This window comes from Mytilus trossulus, chromosome 1 (assembly GCF_036588685.1).
Source record: "Mytilus trossulus isolate FHL-02 chromosome 1, PNRI_Mtr1.1.1.hap1, whole genome shotgun sequence".
Lineage (NCBI taxonomy): Eukaryota > Metazoa > Mollusca > Bivalvia > Mytilida > Mytilidae > Mytilus > Mytilus trossulus.
The window spans coordinates 96,829,112-96,851,510 of NC_086373.1; the positions used below are offsets into that span (position 1 = coordinate 96,829,112).

A 22,399-nucleotide genomic window follows, 5' to 3' on the forward strand; every position below is an offset into this window, starting at 1 on the left:
ATTTTGATTGTACATACCAGTCTACCCTCTAGTGTTTAATAGAGTATCGAAAATTTTACAATGGATGATGTTTTTGTCATTTTTCTGTCAATTGCTGTTTTCTCAAAGTATGATCAAACCCTAATTAATGTCAGTTTGAAAATATTTCGACAATTATTTTGTTTTTCTTTTGGCTTTCAGTATTTTTTTCAAATTTTGCTACATCGAATAAAGATAATTGGCATATGACAGTATATATGTACTTTACTTTTTAAATATTGCCTGTTGGCATTCACTCAGCAGTGGATACGATTAAAACCGTTTCATAAGTGGGATTTTCTCCTCTAGTTACGTTTTCTTGTTATCGCTTCTACAAAACAATAATGGTAAAGACACATTATTTGATTGTACGATATATCCTTCAATTTTCTTAGATTTTAACCAAAGTGATCTTAAGGGTGTTATCAACATAATAATAAGGAGACGGTATATGCTTGCATAACAGAAAACTATTCAGAAAAGACCAAAGAACAAGCTAGGATGTGACCACCTTAAGTTCACGTGGCTCATCAACAATGAGTAAAACTCATACATACATTACAGTACGCTATAAATGGTCCGAGATAGAAAAAAAGAGAGATACAATTCAAAATACGGCCATATTTACGCTAAAATAATTAACGAAAGATATTCATGGCAGACACAGCCGACGACCTGCATTGGAGCATATGGTCTTGGGACAGGCTCACAAAAAATGGGAATATTTTGTGAATCTGTTCTGACTCAAATGTAAAACTATCAGAAGAAATATTACGAACACATTTTTAACTGCAGCTTTTTTATTATTTGAACTTTCTAATCAGGTGAAGAAACTGTTGATATGCAAGGAATTATAACATTATGTTAAAACTTTTATAAATTACCTTCATTTATATTTTATTAAACAATTAGTGGTTTCTCTGGCGATTATGGTTGATATAATTGTATGAAGTAGCAGCAGCTGATGATTTGTTCTACTGTTCATTTCTCAGTACAAATATAATTTGTTATCTATTTAATCCTTAATTTTTGATAGTCAGCAAATAAATCTTGCACAAGAGTACACTAACTTATTAACTTTTAAGTGCTTTAGTAGTCAATTTTATCTACTATGGCATTTCACAGTCTCAGTTCATAAATATTAAAAACGTTAATTGAAATTTTGTGTAATCTTTATCAATTAAAACTACAGATAGTAACAAAGAACCATTGATTATGTTTCCTTACTTAAACTACAGATAATAACAAAGAACCATTGTATATGTTTCCTTACTTAAGGAATTAAAATACTTATAAGGACAGTGGTTCACCGATGTTGAAATCTCAAAAGTCGATTTGGAATACAAATAAAGGGAATAAAAACCGATGGAATAACATGATTTTTTAAACAATTGACCGAGTTAGTCGATTTTCGACAGGATAAGCATCAGGTGCAATAGATATATAAAGATGTGGTATTAGTGCAAATGAAACAACTATCCATCCAAATAACAATTAATAAAAGTAAACCATGATAGTTCAATGTACGGCCTTCAACACGGAGCCTTGGCTCACATCGAACATCAAGCTATAAAGGGCCCCAAAATTACAAGCGTAAAACCATTCAAACGGAAAAACCAGCGGTCTAATCTATATAAAAAAAACGAGAAACGAGAAACACGTATAAACTACACAAACAAACGACAACTACTGTACATCAGTGTCCTTACTTAGGACAGGTGCAAACATTTGCAGCGGGATTAAACGTGGTACCAAACATTCTCCCTTTTTCTGAAGCAATAGTATAACATCACAACATATCAAAACACACGATAAAATATCAATTGGATGCATGCATAACCCTGCATGCGAATCCACACTCAGTTAAATGGTCACAATTGGGAAAAGGACATATTCACTAAAATTAGAGATTAAAACACTACATACAACAAACACTGTCAAAACAAATCGTGAACGCCATATACGATGAAGCATCGATTATTTTACTGCTGAGAATTGGGAAGTTTAGAATTTGAAAAAGAAATCGCTACGTTTGTCGAAGACTCGACATTAAAGTCATTTATCTGTATCAATAACGCTGAAAATATCGAGGTATGAAGCAAAGCTTCAGTTTCGGCAATAATCTTAATGTATAGTTCAAAGGAACATATGAGAAACTGGCACTGACTGAAATGAAGGAAACTGAGTTACATGGCATCAGAAAAAGAAATAAATGAAATTTTCAATATCTCTCATTAGACTTAGTGGGATTTTGCATGAATTCGGTTTTATGTGAGTACACAAAAAGGTCGGTCATTGGGGGTGCACAATAAGTTCCTACTGAAATACAGAATCATTTTTTGAAACATCCATCCACAAAACTCAAAACATATGGGGAGAAATCCACATGATCATTACAGTCTCACACATTGTACTTGCAGAAAACTTAGAACAAAGATAAAAGTTGTTAATTTTAATTCATTTTTCATTTTTAACAGTATATAAAGTGCCAGTTCAATTTATTAAGAAACAAATGCATACGTGTTTGTTCAAATGAAGTATAAACAACCAATTTCTTATTTGATCTTGTAAAAAAAATATTGTCTCCAACCTTTTCAAATACTTGTTTCAAATCAATTTTTCTGCACTTTTTCCAAGATAAATCAGTAGCTTTATCTTAATTTCTTATTGAACATTAACCATTTCCTCCGTATTAGGTTATAATGAACAAACATAATTCCCTTGTCCATGGTAAAATTCCATAATAGTCCCAACAGACAATATCGTGACCATATTTGTGATAATGACAGGATTAATAAATAATGAAGTTATTTCGAACCGGTATCAGGTAAAACAATAGATTGTTCAACAGATATGGTATAAACTTGATACACAGTTCTACGAAAGGGAATAGGAAATGGGGAATGCCGTTTTATAAATTGGTATTCAGATTATTATTTTTATTTTGCAAACCTTTGATAACAAACAGCAGTTGATCAATAATTGAAGCTGGTATTACACTGATTTGCTTTCAATAAAAAAAAATATGGATATTAGAAATTAATAATCAAAGGTTTAGATCCTTTTTAGTGCATATCAATTAGCCAAAACATTTGATTTGACACTGATAATGTCAACTTACTGACAAAATTCTTATAGAGATATTTGACTTGGTTTAATGATCAAAGGTAATCAGTCTTTCAGATGTTGATTTGTACGTTTGATAATGTGTTGTTTCTTTCATGTAAGCTTTCTGTGTTATAATCATTAAAACCGATAAAGATATATATGATACATGATAAATTAAGATTTAAGTATAAAAGATGAAATAAATATGTTTGTAGCAACGGCATAAACTCCCAAAGGGTATCACCAGCCCAGTAGTCAACACTTCGGTGTTGACATGAATATCAATTATGTGGTCATTTTTTTAGATTTCCTGTTTACAAAACTTTGAGTTTTTCGAAAAACCAAGGATTTTCTTATCCCAGGCATAGATTACCTTAGCCGTATTTGGCACAACTATTTGGAATTTGGATCCACAATGCTCTTCAACTTTGTATTTGTTTGGCTTCATAACTGTTTTGATATGAGCGTCACTGATGGGTCTTGTGTAGACGAAACGCGCGTCTGGCGTACTGAATTATAATCCTGGTACCTTTGATAACTATTTACACCACTGGGTCGATGCCTCTGCTGGTGGACGTTTCGTCCCCGAGGGTATCACCAGCCCATAAGACAACATTTCGGTGTTGACATGAATATCAATTATGTAGTCATTTTTATAAATTTCCTGTTTACAAAACTTTGAAATTTTTCGAAAAACTAAGGATTTTCTTATCCCAGGCAGAGATTACCTTAGCCGTTTTTGGCACAACTTTTTGGAATTTTGGATCCTCAATGCTCTTCAACTTTGTATGTGTTAGCTTTATAACTATTTTGATATTTGATATGAGCGTCACTGATGAGTCTTATGTAGACAAAAAGCGCGTCTGGCGTACTAAATTATAATCCTGGTACCTTTGAACTATATGTAGCGATTCAAATGGAGTGACAAACGCGAAAATATCCTTAACCCGTCCAATTGATTCGTTGAACTGTCTCGGAAACCTTTTTCATACAACAATCGACGAACATTTTTTTCCAATTTGGTATTAAGTTTTTTAAGTGCTTCCAGCATTAATTTCGTCAACTTTTAAGGACATCCTCCATTTTGATTACATTTTCTATTTAACGACAACGAAACATATGGGAAGAAAATAAAACTATATGTTTTAGCAAAAAGTTGTATTGCAGTAAAAAAATATAAAGATATTTGTACGTTGTAGAAAACACTAATTTTTACTCGCTACGAAACCGATCTGTTTTTAAAGCTCGTTCTAATAAATTTTATAATTTCCTACAATGTACGAATATTACATATAAATCCTATATGACCTTCATCGCAGTGTAAGATTTATGTAAGGTTATTGATTGATAATAAAAACTTTTTTTGTGACGAGTTTTATATAATTGAACATTGTAATTTGTTTAAATAGTTTGTATTGTCAAGTTGATAATAAAGTATGCTTCATGATGTAATCATTTGTTATGACGTAAGAAACATTTTAAGTAAATTACCAAATGAATATATCATAATAATCAAAATATTCCTTTTGTACTACCATTCCCGCTGAGGAATTCAGCGAGACAATGCGACCTTTCCCTTAAAAGGCTTTGAATTTGAAGTACTATAAACTTCATTCAAAGTTTAATTTTGATAATAGTACGTTTAACTTTGATGATCTTTGATAATAGTGTATGCTTCAGGTTAAGTGGACACTATCTTAAGCATGTCCAGGGTGAGAATAAGATTTTAAAAAAATAGTCAAGTAAGGAGGTCGATTGAAATGAAAGACAGGATTTTTGGCCCAGCTACTGGTAATTGTTTTACTTGTTTTCACCAGAACTACGTTCTTCACCAAGCGAGTATATAATTATATGCTTTAACATATATATAACGGTGTTTCGTGTAATTAAATTTTTCGGTGTACATATGGCTTCTTGGACTTTTCGTGCCCGGCAGTTAAACTGTAATATTAGCTCCGCTCGGTTGTGCTCAGTGAATACATACGCGAACATAATAATGCATTTTTGAAATTCACCATTAACGTCAATGCCTCTAGAATTGTCAGCTATTGTACGACACAGAGTTGAATAAAACAATTACTGATAATAGATACCGGCATCAGAACAAAAACATAATTTACCTTAAAGCAAAATTTATTTCTAAGTATTGATATAATTATAAGTTAATATTTCTCTCTAACTTTAATATACAATGCACTTCAAATGATGTTTTGGTGGGTGTTTTTTTTTTGTATTCGCGATGGGCATACTTAACATGTATCCATACACTCATATTTCAAAAGTTGACATGGTTATAAGTAGTTTTGATAAAGGATAACAATGGGGAACGAAAAAAAACAAGATCAAAATCAGTCTAAGTGATAACACGGTTTATAATAATGGTTGACATAGCTTTGTTCTTAAACCTCTTTAATCATAATTTTAAGTGTCCAGTGCTTGTTACCGAGTGACACTCAAAATGATTATTGAAATGCATATGTTTCATCTTTACTTCGTTCCTTGTCGTTTTGTATTAGGTTCTAGGCCCAACTCGCATCAATACTTGTACCAGAATAATCAATATCATTTGAAATAGGAAGATACATATTAAAATAGTATTCAAAAAATTATTCTAGGTCAGAAGAGTACTAATTGCTTCATTCAAATTGCAAATAGTATTATTTTTTGTGAAAGCAAAATATTTTTAACGAAATATAGCCACTGATAAAGTATCAATGCTGAGAAAGCGGATGCTATATCCTAACTTATTCAGATAAATAGCAGTGTGTGTTCATTGTATAAGAAAGGAAATGCATGATAAGTAAAAAAAAAAAAACATTTGAATTGTGATTCAAAATAAAAATTGCATTGTTTATCCTTTCTATAAATAAATTACATTTAAAGACTTCTGCTTAAGCATGTTAAGTATGTATAAGTAATGATTTTGTTTACATCATTTTTATATCCAATTGATTATGTTAAATAACTTCATATAAGATTGCTTCATCGTCAGTCATCTATAAGATGTAAAACATTGATTCTATAATCGTATACAAACGGTCATATGGTATGAGTGGGAATTTGGTTAATTTGAAGTTAAGTATTCTGACATGATTTTTCTCTCAAAAAGGTAAGCGAAAAAAATATTTTAACAGATTATATATGATTTTAAAATGTGTGAAGATGACGTAGTTATGGAAAGTTACAGCAGCTACCTTTGAATTATTTCCTGTTTTCGTGTTCTCTTTTGAACAGTATTGCCGTTCTAAATATTTTTGAATAGTAGTAAAATTCCCATGCAAGGAGATATCTGTTTGTAAAAAAAATATTTTGTAATTTCATTATTAATTATATATATTTACTTTCCATAGAGTGGAAAATATTAAGTATATTTATCCATGAACAAATACAGTGATTATTTGTTATGTTATCTTTGAACTTTCAAATATGTTTTAAATAAAATCGTAATCCTACGGAATTATTAATTTTGGCGGGAGGAGGTGGACATGCAGAGTAATGGGTGTTTATTTAATGATAGTTCGGCGACCTTGCATATGATAAATTACCATCTTGTCACATAGAGATTTTTCAATGACTTTTTTTATTTTTTGTAGACAAATGAAAAGGGTACTAGAAGATGCAGGCAATTTTTCGTTAAGGTATGTTATTCTAATTTCGTGGTAAATCAAATGTATTGTAGATCAGACCAAATATGCTCTCATCGAAATAATTTCTGGGTTAAACTTCACACTGAAAAGGCTCTAAGACAAAATTTGACATGGCTAAGCTAAGATGCATAAATTCTTTGGACATGATATAACAGAAATCGGACAAAAGAAAAGTCGATCATGAAATTCCAATAAATCAACTTATAACCCTTTAAAGAGTCAATGTAATGAAGAATTATGGTGTAAAAGAGGGGCGAAAGATACCAGAAGGATATTTAAACTCAAAATCGAAAATAACTGACAGCGCAATGGCTAAAAAAGACAAAGACAAACAGACAAACAATATTACACAAAACACACCATACAAAGATAAAGAGAAGGCAACACGTACCCCACGAAAACCTTGGGGTGATTTCAGGTGCTCTGGAAGGGTTAGCAGATCCTGCTTCACATGTAGGCACCCGTCGTGTTGCTCATAATAGTTCAAACCCGGAAATAAGTCTAAGGATCATGGTACCTGCACAAATACTTGGTGGACCACTGATGCATGTAACAAGTTTATTATTTTTGTTGGGTTCACGTTATTCGTTTGCTATAGAAGTGAAATAAACTAGTATGTGGAATGAATCTGTGTCATTATAAGAAACCCATCATATTTATATGAAACAACAGCGATATGACAACTGTCCTGTTGGGAATTGTTCTGCTCCAAGAGTGTATATTAATTGAATATCCAATATTGACAGATGACTTATTTATCTCCATTTATTATAGGACAGCCTATATCAATATCATAATATATTCGATATGTATACCGGCGAATAAATGGCTATCATGCGAGTGTTATATAAATATCCATGCCCTTTCTCTAGAGAGCGTATATTGCCTTAGTTAATACAATGCAAGATGACTTTAACTCTTCGAGATTTGACTTATTGTTCTTCTGAAAGTAAGATCGTGTTTATAAAGAGATGTAATTGGAATTATTTCTGTGACATTTAAGATTTGATTTGATTATTTTCTTTATTTATCTTGATAAGAGAAGAAAATATAGTTTTTAAACACAAAACGATCATCTAAATAACATACTAACGATTCTAATTACACTTCAAGGCCCGTAGGCTGCATAAGGGTTTTATTAATTGGTGAAACAAAACACATTAAATAATTTTAATTTATTTATCATGGGGTGATCTTTAGACATCACTGTTCAACTTCTCTCTATGAGTATACATATATTTAGTAGCACCTATTCAACTTCTTTATTTAATTAGTTTTAAACAATACCCAAAAAAAAAAAATCCAAATTACCGAAAAAATATATCAGTAAAAAAATTAACTGAAAACATATTTTTACATATATCATGTATATATATTCCTCTAAAAGAATATGTAGATGTACAATTAAATATAATTCTTTTTTTTTTTTATCAGAATATATTCATTCATTATTCATCATGTTCATATATATTTGAAATTTAAATCAATACATACCAATTAATTACTGTCTTTAAACCTTTATCATTAATTTCTCCTATGTCTACCTTTCTCTTTCTCCTTTTTTTCTTTATTTAATAATACCAGGTCAAAAGAACCGTTAGATTATATTTGACACTGACACTCTTATACATGTTACAAGCTCAGCGGGGTGATCTAGATAACAATTTGCAGAAACTGTCTGCTAATAATCATAACAAATTATTAGGAATCTGATACTCCCTAGTAACTAGTGAGATTTTTGGGGCTAGACTATACAGTATACAGTGTAAATGTAGTAGTAGATTATTCAGATATCAATAAATATCCTTCTATGAAAAAGTATTTATAGGTTAAATTTAACGTTTTCAGTTACTATCAGCTGGGTTTTGGTATCTTTGTTTCGGAGAGTTGCTGCCTCGTTGCCGTTTCCAGATATGTTTTTGTTTATTCATTCAGATAACAGAGCTCAGCATTACTTTCAATTTCCCATTTGTATAAATATATGTAACTAAGATTAAGTAGAACCACTTATAAGATAATTGTATCAGTCTGTGTTTCCAACTTCCCATGAGCATCTAATTTCTGTTTATCTCATATCATTTCCATTTATTTTAATGAAAATTGTCATTGTACACGTTATTTCCGCTTGAACTTCATTCATAATAATAATAATAAGCTACTTTTATTGGGGAAATAATTTCAGATGTCTTGGAAATAGCATGTTACAATAATTTCTGCCTGCTTTCGAATCTTAATTTATAAAAGGAGAGTCGAATGATACCAAAGAGATATCCAAACTTATTAGTCGAAAATAAACAGACTATGCAATAGCAAAATAAAACGACAAACGACGACAAGACGTTAGGGTTTATTACATATGTGTGTGGAAAAAATACACCTGATCAGTGAAATGAAGTACCATCTCCCGACGAAAGGTTATCTTAGAGATACCATTCTTTTTATTTCGTTTTTCCCCATTTGAATTTTGCTTCTCGATATATAGTGAAATTATATCTAAATATCCTAGTATGCTAGGTTCTTTTTTTGTAGTTTTGTCATTTTTCATTTGGCTTTGTTTCTTCCTGATAAAGTAAGTACGCACGTGCCGCAGATTGTACATTTACTAAAATTACCGACCATGCGGTGCCAATTACATTGACCAAGAGCCCATCAATGGTCAACAATGGTGGATTATAAGTGCACCTAATAGTATGTGGATTAATAAATTGTGCAGAAGAAAATCAACATTTTGACTGTAAAGTATTTTGCCTATGAAGTATATTTGTTGTAATTGACATGTATTTTGCTGCTCTTCATAAATATATTACCATTGTAAAAAAATGTTTTTGAGTGCATTTGATAATTACGGAACTCGTAACTGATAACTAGTGGTCTTTTACCAATAGTATATTCACGATAAATAATAACTGTCAGATCTTCAAAGTAATCATGGAATTGTATGGATTCCGGATTCATCTTATCTGAAAACATCACTTAATAAATAATTAATTATATGTTGAACATTCTAAGGAAGCATGTGCTTTATTCACAGAGAAAATCGTTAATACTGATTATTGTTTATTCTTTTGAGTACAAACATTCTTTTTCTATTGTTGAAGAGGTTTTAGAGGTATGTTGGAATTCTCTTATTCTCATGTTAGGTTTTATATTTTGAATTACGAATTGCGTTTCTTACTTAACGCTACAGTCCCCTTTGGCAACAGGATATCTTGTCTCCTTTAATAAACGGTATTCATCTTGTTTATTGATAAACTAAAAAGTCAGTGAATTCATATTAAAGTGATCATGGCTTACTTTTCAAATCAAAGTTTCGTCTTGACTCCTAACCTTCAAAATACAACTCTGGGGAAAAAAACAAGTCTGATAAAACTTTTTCGTCATCACATGCCCTTTTTAATTTACTATATACAGTATGGGTTTTGTTCATTTTAAATTGTTCAAGGCGTTTGGTGACCTGTAGTTATTCGGATGGTTGTTACTGGTAAGTTTTTGGCAACTTATTTTCATGATGGTAAAAAAACTTCTGCTTCTAACAACAATGCATGTAAATACTGCAATTACTAGCATTCACATTATACCGTCTCATTATAGTGAGAAAATCTTTTAAATATTTATTCGCATCGCTTTCTTTTATACTAAATTCTGATGTTTCCATCATTTACTAAAAGATGATTGCATTGCGACTACAACTTGAATGTTTTGACATTTTAGAAAATATTCAGAAATGCAAAACGCATAGGGAATAAGAAAAAATGTCCGGCATGAAATACAAGTAACATATCATATAATGTCAAACTTGCTTCAGAGAGTTGAAAACAACATAATCCAGATTTGGGAATTTATCTCAATAAAATCTTTGACTTTGAAGTAAATGTTTACTTGCCTGAGAGAGTTGGGAATATTTTGTCATCTTCCCTGAAAGGCTAATAATTGCGTTATCTTGCATTTGTGTCAAAGCTTCAATTCCCAAAGTAGGTGACAAATCTGTATAATTTGTGTATGTTTGTCCTTGTCCGCACTAATTGGTATCGTTCATTATATAAACTACCTTATATAATTTATAATTATCAAATAAGAATTATGTCATATCGTTTGTATATATTATAACCTTATGGAAAGAATACAGTTTTCGGTTCTCATTTTGTATAGTTTGTGGAATTTGTTTTCTTGTTGTGCTCCAACATTTAAAAATAAAAGGTTTGGCATATTTTCTTAAAATGTTCTGTACCAAGTCGGAAACATGGCAGTCGTTATCTTATAGTTCGCTTCTAAGTGTGTTGCATTGTCGTTTTTTTGTTACACTTCAGTGTTTTTGTTGTTTCGTTATTTTTCTCTTATAGTTGATGTTTTCCCTCATTTAAGATTGTAACCCGGATTTGTTTTCTCTCAATCGATTTATGACTTTTGAACAGCGGTATATTTCTGTTGCCTTTATTTTGCCGTTGGAAGAGTTAAAGATAAGTTTCAAAAACGCCATATATATATTGAAAACTTTGCTTTATATACATGTACCTTTTTCTAATCTAAACGTTAAAAATCTACACTAATTGTGTAAAAATGTCAACGACATGCAATGCAATGCCGTTTCAAGCATTTCCCAAACGTCCAATGTATAAATATCATTAATGATGGATATTGGTTTGAAATGATATAATATGAGATTGGTAAAATAAAAATAGACTCAAGGGTGACATTCAGATATGTCACTGAAAATATGTTCTAAACAAAGTTTTATTTATTATAAAGATGTTAATAAATGTCCATCAAATAAATAATTAAAACAGGGCTATATGAATTTGTAAAAACTTTTGAAAATCCTCATGATATGATTGATCGATTGTTGTTTATTTTACGTTTTATTACACAGAAAATTTTATGCATATTTAGGACGTGGAAAAATTAACAATAAATCTTATTGTAACTAAGGGCATGAATTTTAATTTAAATGTGTAGGAGCAGACGTTTTGTATAAAAAAAAACGTAGCTTTCTCCTTGGTGGTGATTTCTAATTTGCTCCTCTTTACTTTATTTTTTGATAACGTTCCCTGCATATGGTGTGTTTATTATTAGGGAGGGGGCACACTAGTCTATAATAACATATTTAGATGTGTACTAATACGAACTCCATCTTCTTTTCCTGCTTCATATAAAAGAGGGACGAAAGATACCGGAGGGACAGTCAAACTGATAAATCGACAATAAACTGACAACGCCATGGCTAAAAATGAAAAGGACAAACAGACAAACAATAGTACACATAACACAACATAGAAAACTAAAGAATAAACAACTCTTGCTCCTGAAGGGCAAACAGATCCTGCTCCGCATGTGGCACCCGTCGTATTGCTTATGATATAACAAATCCGGTAAATAGTCTAATTCGGTAGGTAGTATTTATGAAGGGGAAGGGACTGTAGTTGTTACGACGTAGTTACGACGTAAGGAACATATCCGATATCATTTGTGAAACGGTTATTCCAAAACGGTCAACCAACTCGTGATGGCGTCCGTAAAATTTATGACGATATGATTTCAACTTTACCATTTGGAACTCTTCATTTAATAGCTTCCTTGTAAGCAACAACCCTCTATCGAGAAAATCATGATAGGAAATGCAAGCACGGGAATTTCGTATCAATCTGCCGTCTTATTATTTGCATACATGGACAACGAAGCTAATACTGCTGCATGAGATTCAGACGATGACAAAATAGTATGTCAACTTCGTGTCGCATTCCTAAAAACCTAACTCGGTATTAGTATGAGTTTATATTTCCGGTTGTTCAGGCCATAAACAAAGATTGTAAAAGTTCTTAAGAGTCTTTGAAGATATACCATAAGGTCATCATGAGGAATGGGCCAGTGAATATTAATAATTGTACCACGGGGTTTTTTTTTCACGCATGTGCTTTTTAAATCGGACAGTTGACTAATTTAAAACTTTGCAAAGCTCCATTACATGCCATACGTTTTGAACTTGGCAGCTAACTTTTGACATATTTTCTTGCATGCCATGTAGTCTCAATGTGACAGCTGATTCTCAAACAAGATGGCCATACTTCATTCATGCTATGTGATCTTCCGAGTGGGTAGCTGTCAAATGAACTATCACAAAATGTATCTTCATGACATTACGTGGGTTGCAATCTGTCCAATCACCAATTATTTGATCTTATGTTCAACATATTCAAGTCATTAATTTTTGTTATCCATTTCAGTCTACATCTTATCAAAATCATCATTGTCAAATTTTCTTGTAAATCCTCTATTTCAAAGCATTCAAGGTTAACAAACATAAATATTCCTTGTATACATAGTACTCTGTTGCCAAGCAGAATGATTCCACCACAATCCCTAAAGACAGCATATAGCTATCTTTCAATAATCTGAATGAATTAGAAATCTAGTGATAACTTTATAAAGTTCACCACAAAGTAATTAATTTGTCAACAGTGACAGAAAACTATACGTTAAGTTATTTTTTGTTTAAATTTCCTTTGTGGTGTCCTGTTGTGCTGTCGTTAATTCATTGGAAGTGTTCTTTGTTTTTCTGCAGTTTGCGTGTTGTGATGTGCTGTTGTGTTGTTTGTTGGTGTGTTTCTCTGTGCTCAGTTGACTTGCATTTGTTTGTGCTGTATTTCTGTCGCGTGGTGTTGTTGTTTTGGTGGTGTTTTTCACATTTTCATATAAGCGAAAGGTAAGAATATCCATAAAACCAGACTCAACACATCCTATTTTTCTTCTGTACATGCCCTGTGCCAAGGGATATGGCAGTTGTTATCTATCGTCCGTTTCTATGTATGTTGACGTTTGCTTTCGTTGTAGTTTGTGTCTGCTGTTCCGTTGTTTTACTCTTGTAGTTATTGTGTTGGTGTGTTTCCCACGGTTTTAGTTTGTAACCCGGATATGTTTTTGCTTATAATCAGATCAGATTATGACTATTGAACAGCGGTATAAGTTAGTATTACCTTTATTTACCATGTCGACGCACGGTTATTATATCCACATCTGCTCATGATCGCCTCACTTATTTTTTTTAACTCTCATAGAATCTCGCTAACTGGATGTTCTGTTCGCCTCTTAGCCATGGCGTTGTCAATTTATTTTCAATTCATGAGTGTCAATGTCCTTCTGGTATCTAAAAAAAAAGTTATCCGTTAGGCATCCGTTCGAGCTGTCCGTAAGCTTTAAAGTATTTGATTCTTTGTTGGATTCTCGTTTATTGGTTCAATTTCATGAAGCAGCGATCAGAAACACAATTCTTTAAACCAAATACGTTTAAACATCAGAAGACAGTGTAAATTAACAGATTTTAAACAAAAGGCTCAAACATTTTTATTATTCTATACAATTTCTGGATCTTATCGTCACTTTATTATAATTATAATAATGTCGTTCGCGAGATTGTCCGCTATCACGATTCAAATCTGTTATTCTCTTCATCCGAGTCCTGATTTTCTGTAACAATGTTGGTACTTTTGTGAATATTAATTCTAATTGCTGATTGTCATCACAAAATCCCAAGAGAGACCGTTACCCGGTCATTAGGTAGTATGATTGAATTATTTCTTTATATAATAATTGACAGCTCCGTCACAAACTAGGATATTCCTGCGGTAATGGAGTTTAAGAATAAGTAAACAACGTTAATAGGCACATAAATATTGTTCCATTTCAATTTGAGATAATTAGTCCAAGGATATCTAATTTTGAGAATCTGTAAAATGTATGTGTTGTTATTTCCCTTATGTATAAAACAGATCGATGCATTACACGTACATTAAATAGAACGAAATGTCAAAGTTAAGCATATTAACATGATGTTGGTGACCGACAAAGACCTAAATTACGGTATGCGGAGTAGAATGTCATTTGGTCAATAACCTCGTCAATAAACCATGAGGCTGTTACTGATTCTACCCCATTAAGATGTAAGCCAAACATTAGTGGACAATATGATACTTTTCCCATTCAAGTTAACACCTATGATAAACATGGATTTATAGAATAACACATATTGATTAAACTGATTGTTCCATGAACAAATAATTCATTAGAACTTTCTATTGCAGGTCATAATTTCCATTCGTGTTTTTATATCGGGTGTCATCATCTGAAATCATGGAATAAAACTACGTGGTTGAAGGCTTAGTCAATCTGATAATTACAGTAAAACCTCGGAGCTTGTTCAGTAGTGATGTTTATTACGTGAAGAAATGTACTCCGCTAGAATGATGGAATCATTTAGCTTACCGAAATTCTGCAATAGAAGCTGTTTGAATGAAACGGTATCAGAGAGTGGTGACCACCAAGGAGCTACCATAATATCTCCCATATTGATGTCTTTAGCGGGTTTGTTGGGAAATATCCTGGCTTTATATGTGTTGCATAAAAACAAAAGCCAAAGTGTATTTTATACGTTAGTCGCTGGTCTTGCATGGACGGATTTGACAGGAATTATTTGTACATCACCCGTACCTGTAGTACAGTATGTGAATAATAGGAAATGGGTTGGAGGAGAAATGTTATGCAAATTCAACGGTTTTTGTATGGTTTGTTTCGGAATTGCAACACCTTTAATTGTATGTGCAATGGCGATAGAAAGATTGTTTGCAGTTAGATTTCCCTTCTTCCATAACCAATACTGCCGTAAAAAGTTTGGAAGAATTGTTTTGATTACAATATGGATAACTGTATTTGTCATTGGAATATTTCCATTGTTGGGTTTTGGACGTTATGTTATTCAATATCCATGTACTTGGTGTTTTTTAGATTTCCACAGTTACGATCCGGTGAGTTCGGCATATGGATACTTCTATTCTTCCGTCAATCTAACCGTCATTATTGTGATGTCATCATGTAATATATACGTCATGTTTATCTTGTTGCGTGTCAGATATTTAAAGAAAGTGACGCTCAAAGAGCAAGGCAATTTAGAACCAGTTTTTCATGAAAATGCAAAAGCTAGAAAGAAATTTCGAAAACAAAAAGATATAGAAAAACAAATGATTGTTCTGATGTGCGTGATAACAACAGTATTTGCAATTTGTTGGGCGCCATTAATGGTAAGTAGAAAGGCATATGTCAGACTGAAAAAGCTATATATAATTGTGCAGCACTAGACACATAGACATATTATTTATACAACAAGAATATATATTGAATCAAGTTTAAGGGCCCGTTTCCGAGCATATACAAATATAAACATAGAATAAATTATACAGTAATTTTTTCTTAATATATTACATTAAAATAATTGATTATTATAAATAACTATATTTCATAACAGCTGTTGTTTTAAAAAAAAAAAGGGAATATTAAACCCCAGGCCCTCTCTAATACATGAAAAACAAAATACATCACTATTACATGTATATTTAGTTTTTAAAATTCAAACATTCTCTGATTTCAAAACAGTTACCGTAGTAACAAATCTTGACACTGATATATTAATATTTTCAGACTCGCAGGACATCAACCAAATAAACAAATAATCCATGAAATGTTGAGTACATGTTGAAACTTAACTTTTAAAAAGATTAACCGCACTTTGAGGTAGTCAATCATGATTGTGTTATGTGAGCTATCCCGATTTTAAAAATTCAGAATTTCAGGCATATCATAAAAATATAGATATGTAAATGTATATAAAACGCCATTTGAATCACCCACGACAAACTTTCACTGTCATTTTATCAATAAATAATCTGTCAGTATAACTTTCTCCATCGAAAAAATTGCGAACGTACTAAGTTTTCTCAAAGGTTAAGGGGTATGGAGTTGGACACTAGATCTTCTTCAGCCAATTTTTACAGCAAAATGCCTTGAGTGTAAGCAAGCTAACCAAATATATTAAATTTACCTGCACACTCAAGGCATTTTGTTGTAAACATTTGTAACCCAATCATTTAATAAAATTCTGGATTTAAAATTACATTTATGGCATTGCCATTTAAAGAAACATTCGTCATGTTCGTGGTATGTGTGCTTAATTCAACCTTTACAAAAGCAAATAAAAATGTAGGATTGAAATGTTAAATTTGAACTTCGATTTTGAAATGGCCATTAACCATATATTTCGCAAGAAATGCCGGAAAAACGATTTCCGGTTTACAATATATCGAATTTGAAAAAGATCACGGTAAATGTCTTGAAAAGATTTTTTTGTCGTGCAATTATATAAAAGACATCTATATAAGTAATGATTACAAAAAATAAAGCATTTGGTTTGATGGTTAAAGATCCGTTAAGATGGCACGGTATTATTTACATTCCGGATGCTCTTTTGTACATTCCCTACTGAAATAAATGTATATGAACAGTGTGATTGGACAAAATACAATATCTTCTGAACAGACTTTTCTAAACGTAGAGATGAATCGGGTGTAGAAAAATATGAAATAATTTACCATGTGATTTTACTTTTTACCATAAAAGTGAAAACATAATTTTTTTAAATATTTTTAAATTTTGTATTCACTGCATGACAAAAGCACTAGTGGTTTAGGTTTGTAAAGATAGCAAACAAAGTAACCGGTCATCTTATTTTTGTAAATGACATAGCTGATAATTTGACAAGTCTAACTCGATTGTTTGCTGAAGATACATCTCTTTCTTATTCCAGCAATAACCCTTACACTATAGAGGATGTCTTAAACAGCGATTTAGAACAAATTTCAGTATGGTCTAAAGATTGGCTTATTAATTTTAACCCTAATAAGACAAAGGCTATGATATTCTCCTGCCATACTTCCCCAGATGATATTGAAATAGAATTTCAAAACCAATCAGTAGAATTTGTCTCCTGTCATAAACACGTAGGGATTACTTTTGATTCCAATGGTAAATTCCATACACTTACAGAAAACATTTTAAAGTTTGCAAGCACAAGATTAAATGTTCTTAAAAAATTGAAATATGTATTGAATAGAAATTGTCTTGCTCGAATATATTTAAGTTTGATAAGACCCGTTATGGAATATGCATGTGAGTTATGGGATGGTTGTACTCAACAAGAAGCCGACAATTTAGAACATAGTCAGTTAGAAGTAGGGAGGTTAGTAACTGGGTTGCCCGTGTTTGCTAGTCGAGAAGCTATATATTTTGAAACTGGCTGGCAATTGCTTGTGGACAGAAGTCCAGAAAGCTCAATATGTTCTATTCTTTACATAATGGGACTTCCCCAGATTATCTCTGTGATGTAATGCCCCCGCTTGTTGGTCATGTTGTTATAACCAAAAAATCCTTTTTCCCATCCACTACTATTGAATGTAATAGCCTTAACTCCGACATACGTAAGTCCAAAAATATAAATATATTCAAACGAAAGATAAAGTCCAAATTGATACAGCCACCTTCCTATTTAAGTTGTGGGGATAGAAAACTTAATATCATTTATACACGTTTGAGAAATATGTGCAGTTGTTTAAATTCAGATTTACATCGTGTTAATATTAAACCCAACCCCGCATGCAGCTGTGGCCACCCTGTTAAGGACAGTATACACTATTTTTTAGAGTGCGCTTTTCAAAACGAAGCAAGAGAAATACTGGTTTCAAAGTTAGAAAGATATGCTATATCCATTTAGCTTATATTAGCTGGTGACGGTAACCTTTCTTTTTAGCAAAACAAAGACATTTTTGAGTCCGTACAATCTTATACCAGAATAACACAAAGATTTAAAACAATCAATTAACATTCTAAATTTCTACTTCACAACCTTTCACTCCAGTCCAGTTGTTTCATTATTATTCCTTATTATATTGAATTTTTCTTTTTATTTCTAATTTTCGTTTGTAGTATGTATTACATGCATTCCTACTATATTTTTTTCGTCATTATCTAATGTGCTTTGTTTTTATATTTATATTGGGAGAGGACGTCTCTAATGTTGTTATAACTTGTGTCCAATTCCTTTTGCTACTTTTGCAAATAGAATATGTTTAAACTTACCGGTCATGATACATATTTCAAATTCATTTCTGAATATAATAATGAAAGTATTTCTTTTAAATGTATATATGTCGAATATTGGGCAGTGTAACAAAATGGGGAAACTATAAAAATGCTATCATTATACCTATTGGCCAGGATATGCTATACCGTGCCACCTTTAATGTTAAAGATGTGAACAATTATAGGCGCAATGTCGCAAAGAACTGCATTAAAGGCTTCGATTAATGCATAACGTGATTGAGAAACCCAATGCTAGATGAACAACCACCAATTACAGACTCTTGAATTGACTCACCATGAACTAGCAGTGAAACGGAGCTTTTTATTCTATGGATAGTTATTTCGTTGGTCGTCACAATTCTCTATTTTTAGCTCACCTGGCCTAAAAGGCCATGTGAGCTTTTCTCATCACTTGGCGTCCGTCGTCGTCGACGTCGTCGTCGTCTGTCGTCGTTAACAATTTTTCAAACATCTTCTCCTCTGAAACTACTGAATGGATTTGAATGAAACTTAACATGATTGTTCCTTAGTATATCCTGCACAAAATGTGCGCTTCGATTTTTGATCCGTCAAAAAACATGGCCGCCGTTACTTAAAATAGAACATAGGGGTCAAATGCAGTTTTTGGCTTATATCTCAAAAACGAAAGCATTTAGAGCAAATCTGACATGGGATAAAAATGTTCATTAGGTCAAGATCTATCAGCCCTGAAATTTTCAGATGAATCAAACAACCAATTGTTGGGTTGTTGCCACTTAATTGGTAATTTTAAGGAAATTTTGCAGTTTTTGGTCCTTATCTTGAATATTATTATAGATAAAGATAAACTGTAAACAGCAAAAATGATCAGCAAAGTAAGATCTACAAATAAGTTAATATTACCAAAATTGTCAATTGACCCCTTAAGGGGTTATTGTCCTTTGATGACAATTTTTCACAATTAGTTCATCATATTTGCTAACTTTAAAAAATCTTCTCCTCTGAAACTACTGAATGGATTTGGTTAAAACTTAGCATGATTGTTCCTTCGATTATCCTGCACAAAGTGTGTGCTTTGATTTTTGATCCGTAAAAAAACATGGCCGCCGTTACTTAAAATAGAACATAGGGGTCAAATGCAGTTTTTGGCTTATATCTCAAAAACGAAAGCATTTAGAGCAAATCTGACATGGAGTAAAAATGTTCATTAGGTCAATATCTATCAGCCCTGAAATTTTCAGATGAATCAAACAACCAATTGTTGGGTTGATGCCACTTTATTGGTAATTTTAAGGAAATTTTGCAGTTTTTGGTCATTATCTTGAATATTATGATAGATAAAGATAAACTGTAAACAGCAAAAATGATCAGCAAAGTAAGATATACAAATAAGTTAAATGACCAAAATTGTCAATTGACCCCTTAAGGGGTTATTGTCCTTTAATGACAATTTTTAATTGTGCTTCATATTTGCTAACTTTAAAAAATCTTCTCCTCTAAAACTGCTCAACTAAATTCAACAAAACTTCAAATGAATGATTAGTAGGGTGTATAAAATAAAGTTTGTGCTTTATTTTTTATTTCGTCAAAAAACATGGCCGTCATGGCTAAAAATAGAACAGAGGGTAAAATGCAGTTTTTGGCTTTTATCTCAAAAACTCCAGCATTTAGAGCAAATAAGACAAGATGTTAAAGTATTTATTAGGTCAAGGTCTACCTGTCCTGAAATTTTCAGCCGAATTGGGTAACTGGTTTTTCAGGTGAAATGCCCCTGAATTGATGATTTTAAAGAAATTTTGCAGTTTTTGGTTATTATCTTGAATACTATTATAGATACAGATAAACTGTTTATAGCAAAAATGTTAAGCAAAGTAAGATCTACAAATAAGTCAATTTGACCAAAATTGTCAATTGACCCCTTAAGGAGTTATTGCCCTTTAAAGATTTTTTCCCAATTTGTTCATCATGTTGACTTACTTTAAAAAATCTTCTCCTTTGAAACTGCTGTATCAATTTCAGCCAAACTTAGGCCAAATGAGTTTCAGAGTATCTAGTATAAATTTTATATTTCATTTCCTTGTATGTCAAGTAACATAGCTCCTATGGCTAAAATAGAATTGCTTTTGAAGAAAATAGGACGATTCAAAGAACATTTAAATAAATTGAAAAGCCAAAATAATCATTGATGAGAGATTTAACCAAAAAAAATAAGGTGAGCGATTCAGGCTCTTGAGAGCCTCTTGTTTTTATACAAATTGAATATAAGATTAAACTGTAAATATTGTCTGATCAGTTCTTATAACAATATACATAGACTATTTTTCTCTCCATTACAACTTAATATAAATACGGGTTCGTGGTAGCGAGAGTCCGTGCATTTGATTTCATGGTTGAGCGTAACTGCATAATTCAATTTAGGATTCATATTCATGTCATACAAACTTGTTACTGAACATTAGACAACCAACCATCCTGTCAAATTACAAAATGTTATCAGTCGCGTGATAAGTTTTAAAAATGCAGTTAAAAGTTATCAGTATTTATTTTTAATTCCAATGAAAGCTTTGACTTTTGACAGTTCATCAATTATGGTAATTTGTGGTGTTATATCTCAATAAAGATTATTCATCCATTTCAGGAATTCATTTAGAAACACAAATCGGTTAGCAAAATGTTGATTACAGTCATGAAACATCATAAATCATTATATTCATCAATATTATATTGTAAATGTCATTGTGATAAGTGGGATGAACAACTTCTGGTGCGTGCCTAAATTAATTGTCTAGTCTATTTAGTCATTTAGGATTCGTTTGAAAAAATGACACGCGGCAAGTTTGTTATGAAACATCCCAAATCGGTTTTTGATTCAAAATTCATTAAGTTATTAAAGAATGCAAAATGAAAAACTGCATGCGTAGGCTTTTGTGGCGCTTAAATGAAACATTTGTGTCGTTGTATTGCAATTTTTTTCTCTGTTTTAATTTGTATTTATTATGTAAGAACCTTTTCGCTATCTTACGTGCCCAAAACATAGGGTTGAGATCTCACCAAACATATTTAAGCCCGCCGCATTTTTGCCTCTGGTCTTTTTAGTCGTGTATGCTGTTTATTTTTTTTTTATTTTAGTTCATTTATATGTTATGGAAATCAGAATGACGTCAATTTTCACTGAACTAGTACACATATTTGTTTAGGTGTAATACCACCATTGATTTTCCCCTATTAGTCTTAAGTTTGTTAAATTTGCACTTTTCAAAAAATTGTGCAGAATTTATCTTTGTTTTAAATAAAGAAATACTTGGCATGAGTAAATTTTTATCCTGTCCAGTTCTATAGAAAAAGTTTCACATAACATTTCATTGCATATAAGAAAATAAACATCATTGGAAGTTAACAAATCAAATTTCTTCCCTTATTCTATCTGTGTACAAGGTTTAGTCACCATGTAACCTCAAGATTACAAAATTTTCTATAGAAATCCCAAATAAAAAAAAATAGTGTTTTGAAATACCCAAGACATATGTTTATGACACAGAAATAGTTTTACTGCAATAAAATGTAGGTTTAATTACCTACAACGGTCAAATTCAAAGGAATATTTTTTTAGACCTACTTTCGTATGCAACCGGATGTGACGTACCATGATTTGGTGGTATTACACCTTTAGGGGCTATCTACATGAAGTCCGC

General features: G+C 31.8%; 1 protein-coding gene across 4 annotated transcripts in view; it reads left to right on the forward strand.

Annotated features, from left to right (window-relative positions):
* LOC134692087 (prostaglandin E2 receptor EP4 subtype-like) overlaps window positions 1–22,399 on the forward strand; it is a 61,621-nt gene that overhangs the window by 36,460 nt on the left and 2,762 nt on the right. For 2 of the 4 annotated variants that reach the window (XM_063552488.1, XM_063552478.1), the window contains exon 2: window positions 14,846–15,838. In XM_063552488.1, the coding sequence (XP_063408558.1) occupies window positions 14,990–15,838 (849 nt within the window). In that variant the 5' untranslated portion in view covers window positions 14,846–14,989. Of the gene's footprint in view, window positions 1–6,126; window positions 6,236–6,719; window positions 6,765–14,845; window positions 15,839–22,399 lie in introns of those variants that run through there. The other 2 variants (XM_063552463.1, XM_063552473.1) reach the window with 2 other exon arrangements.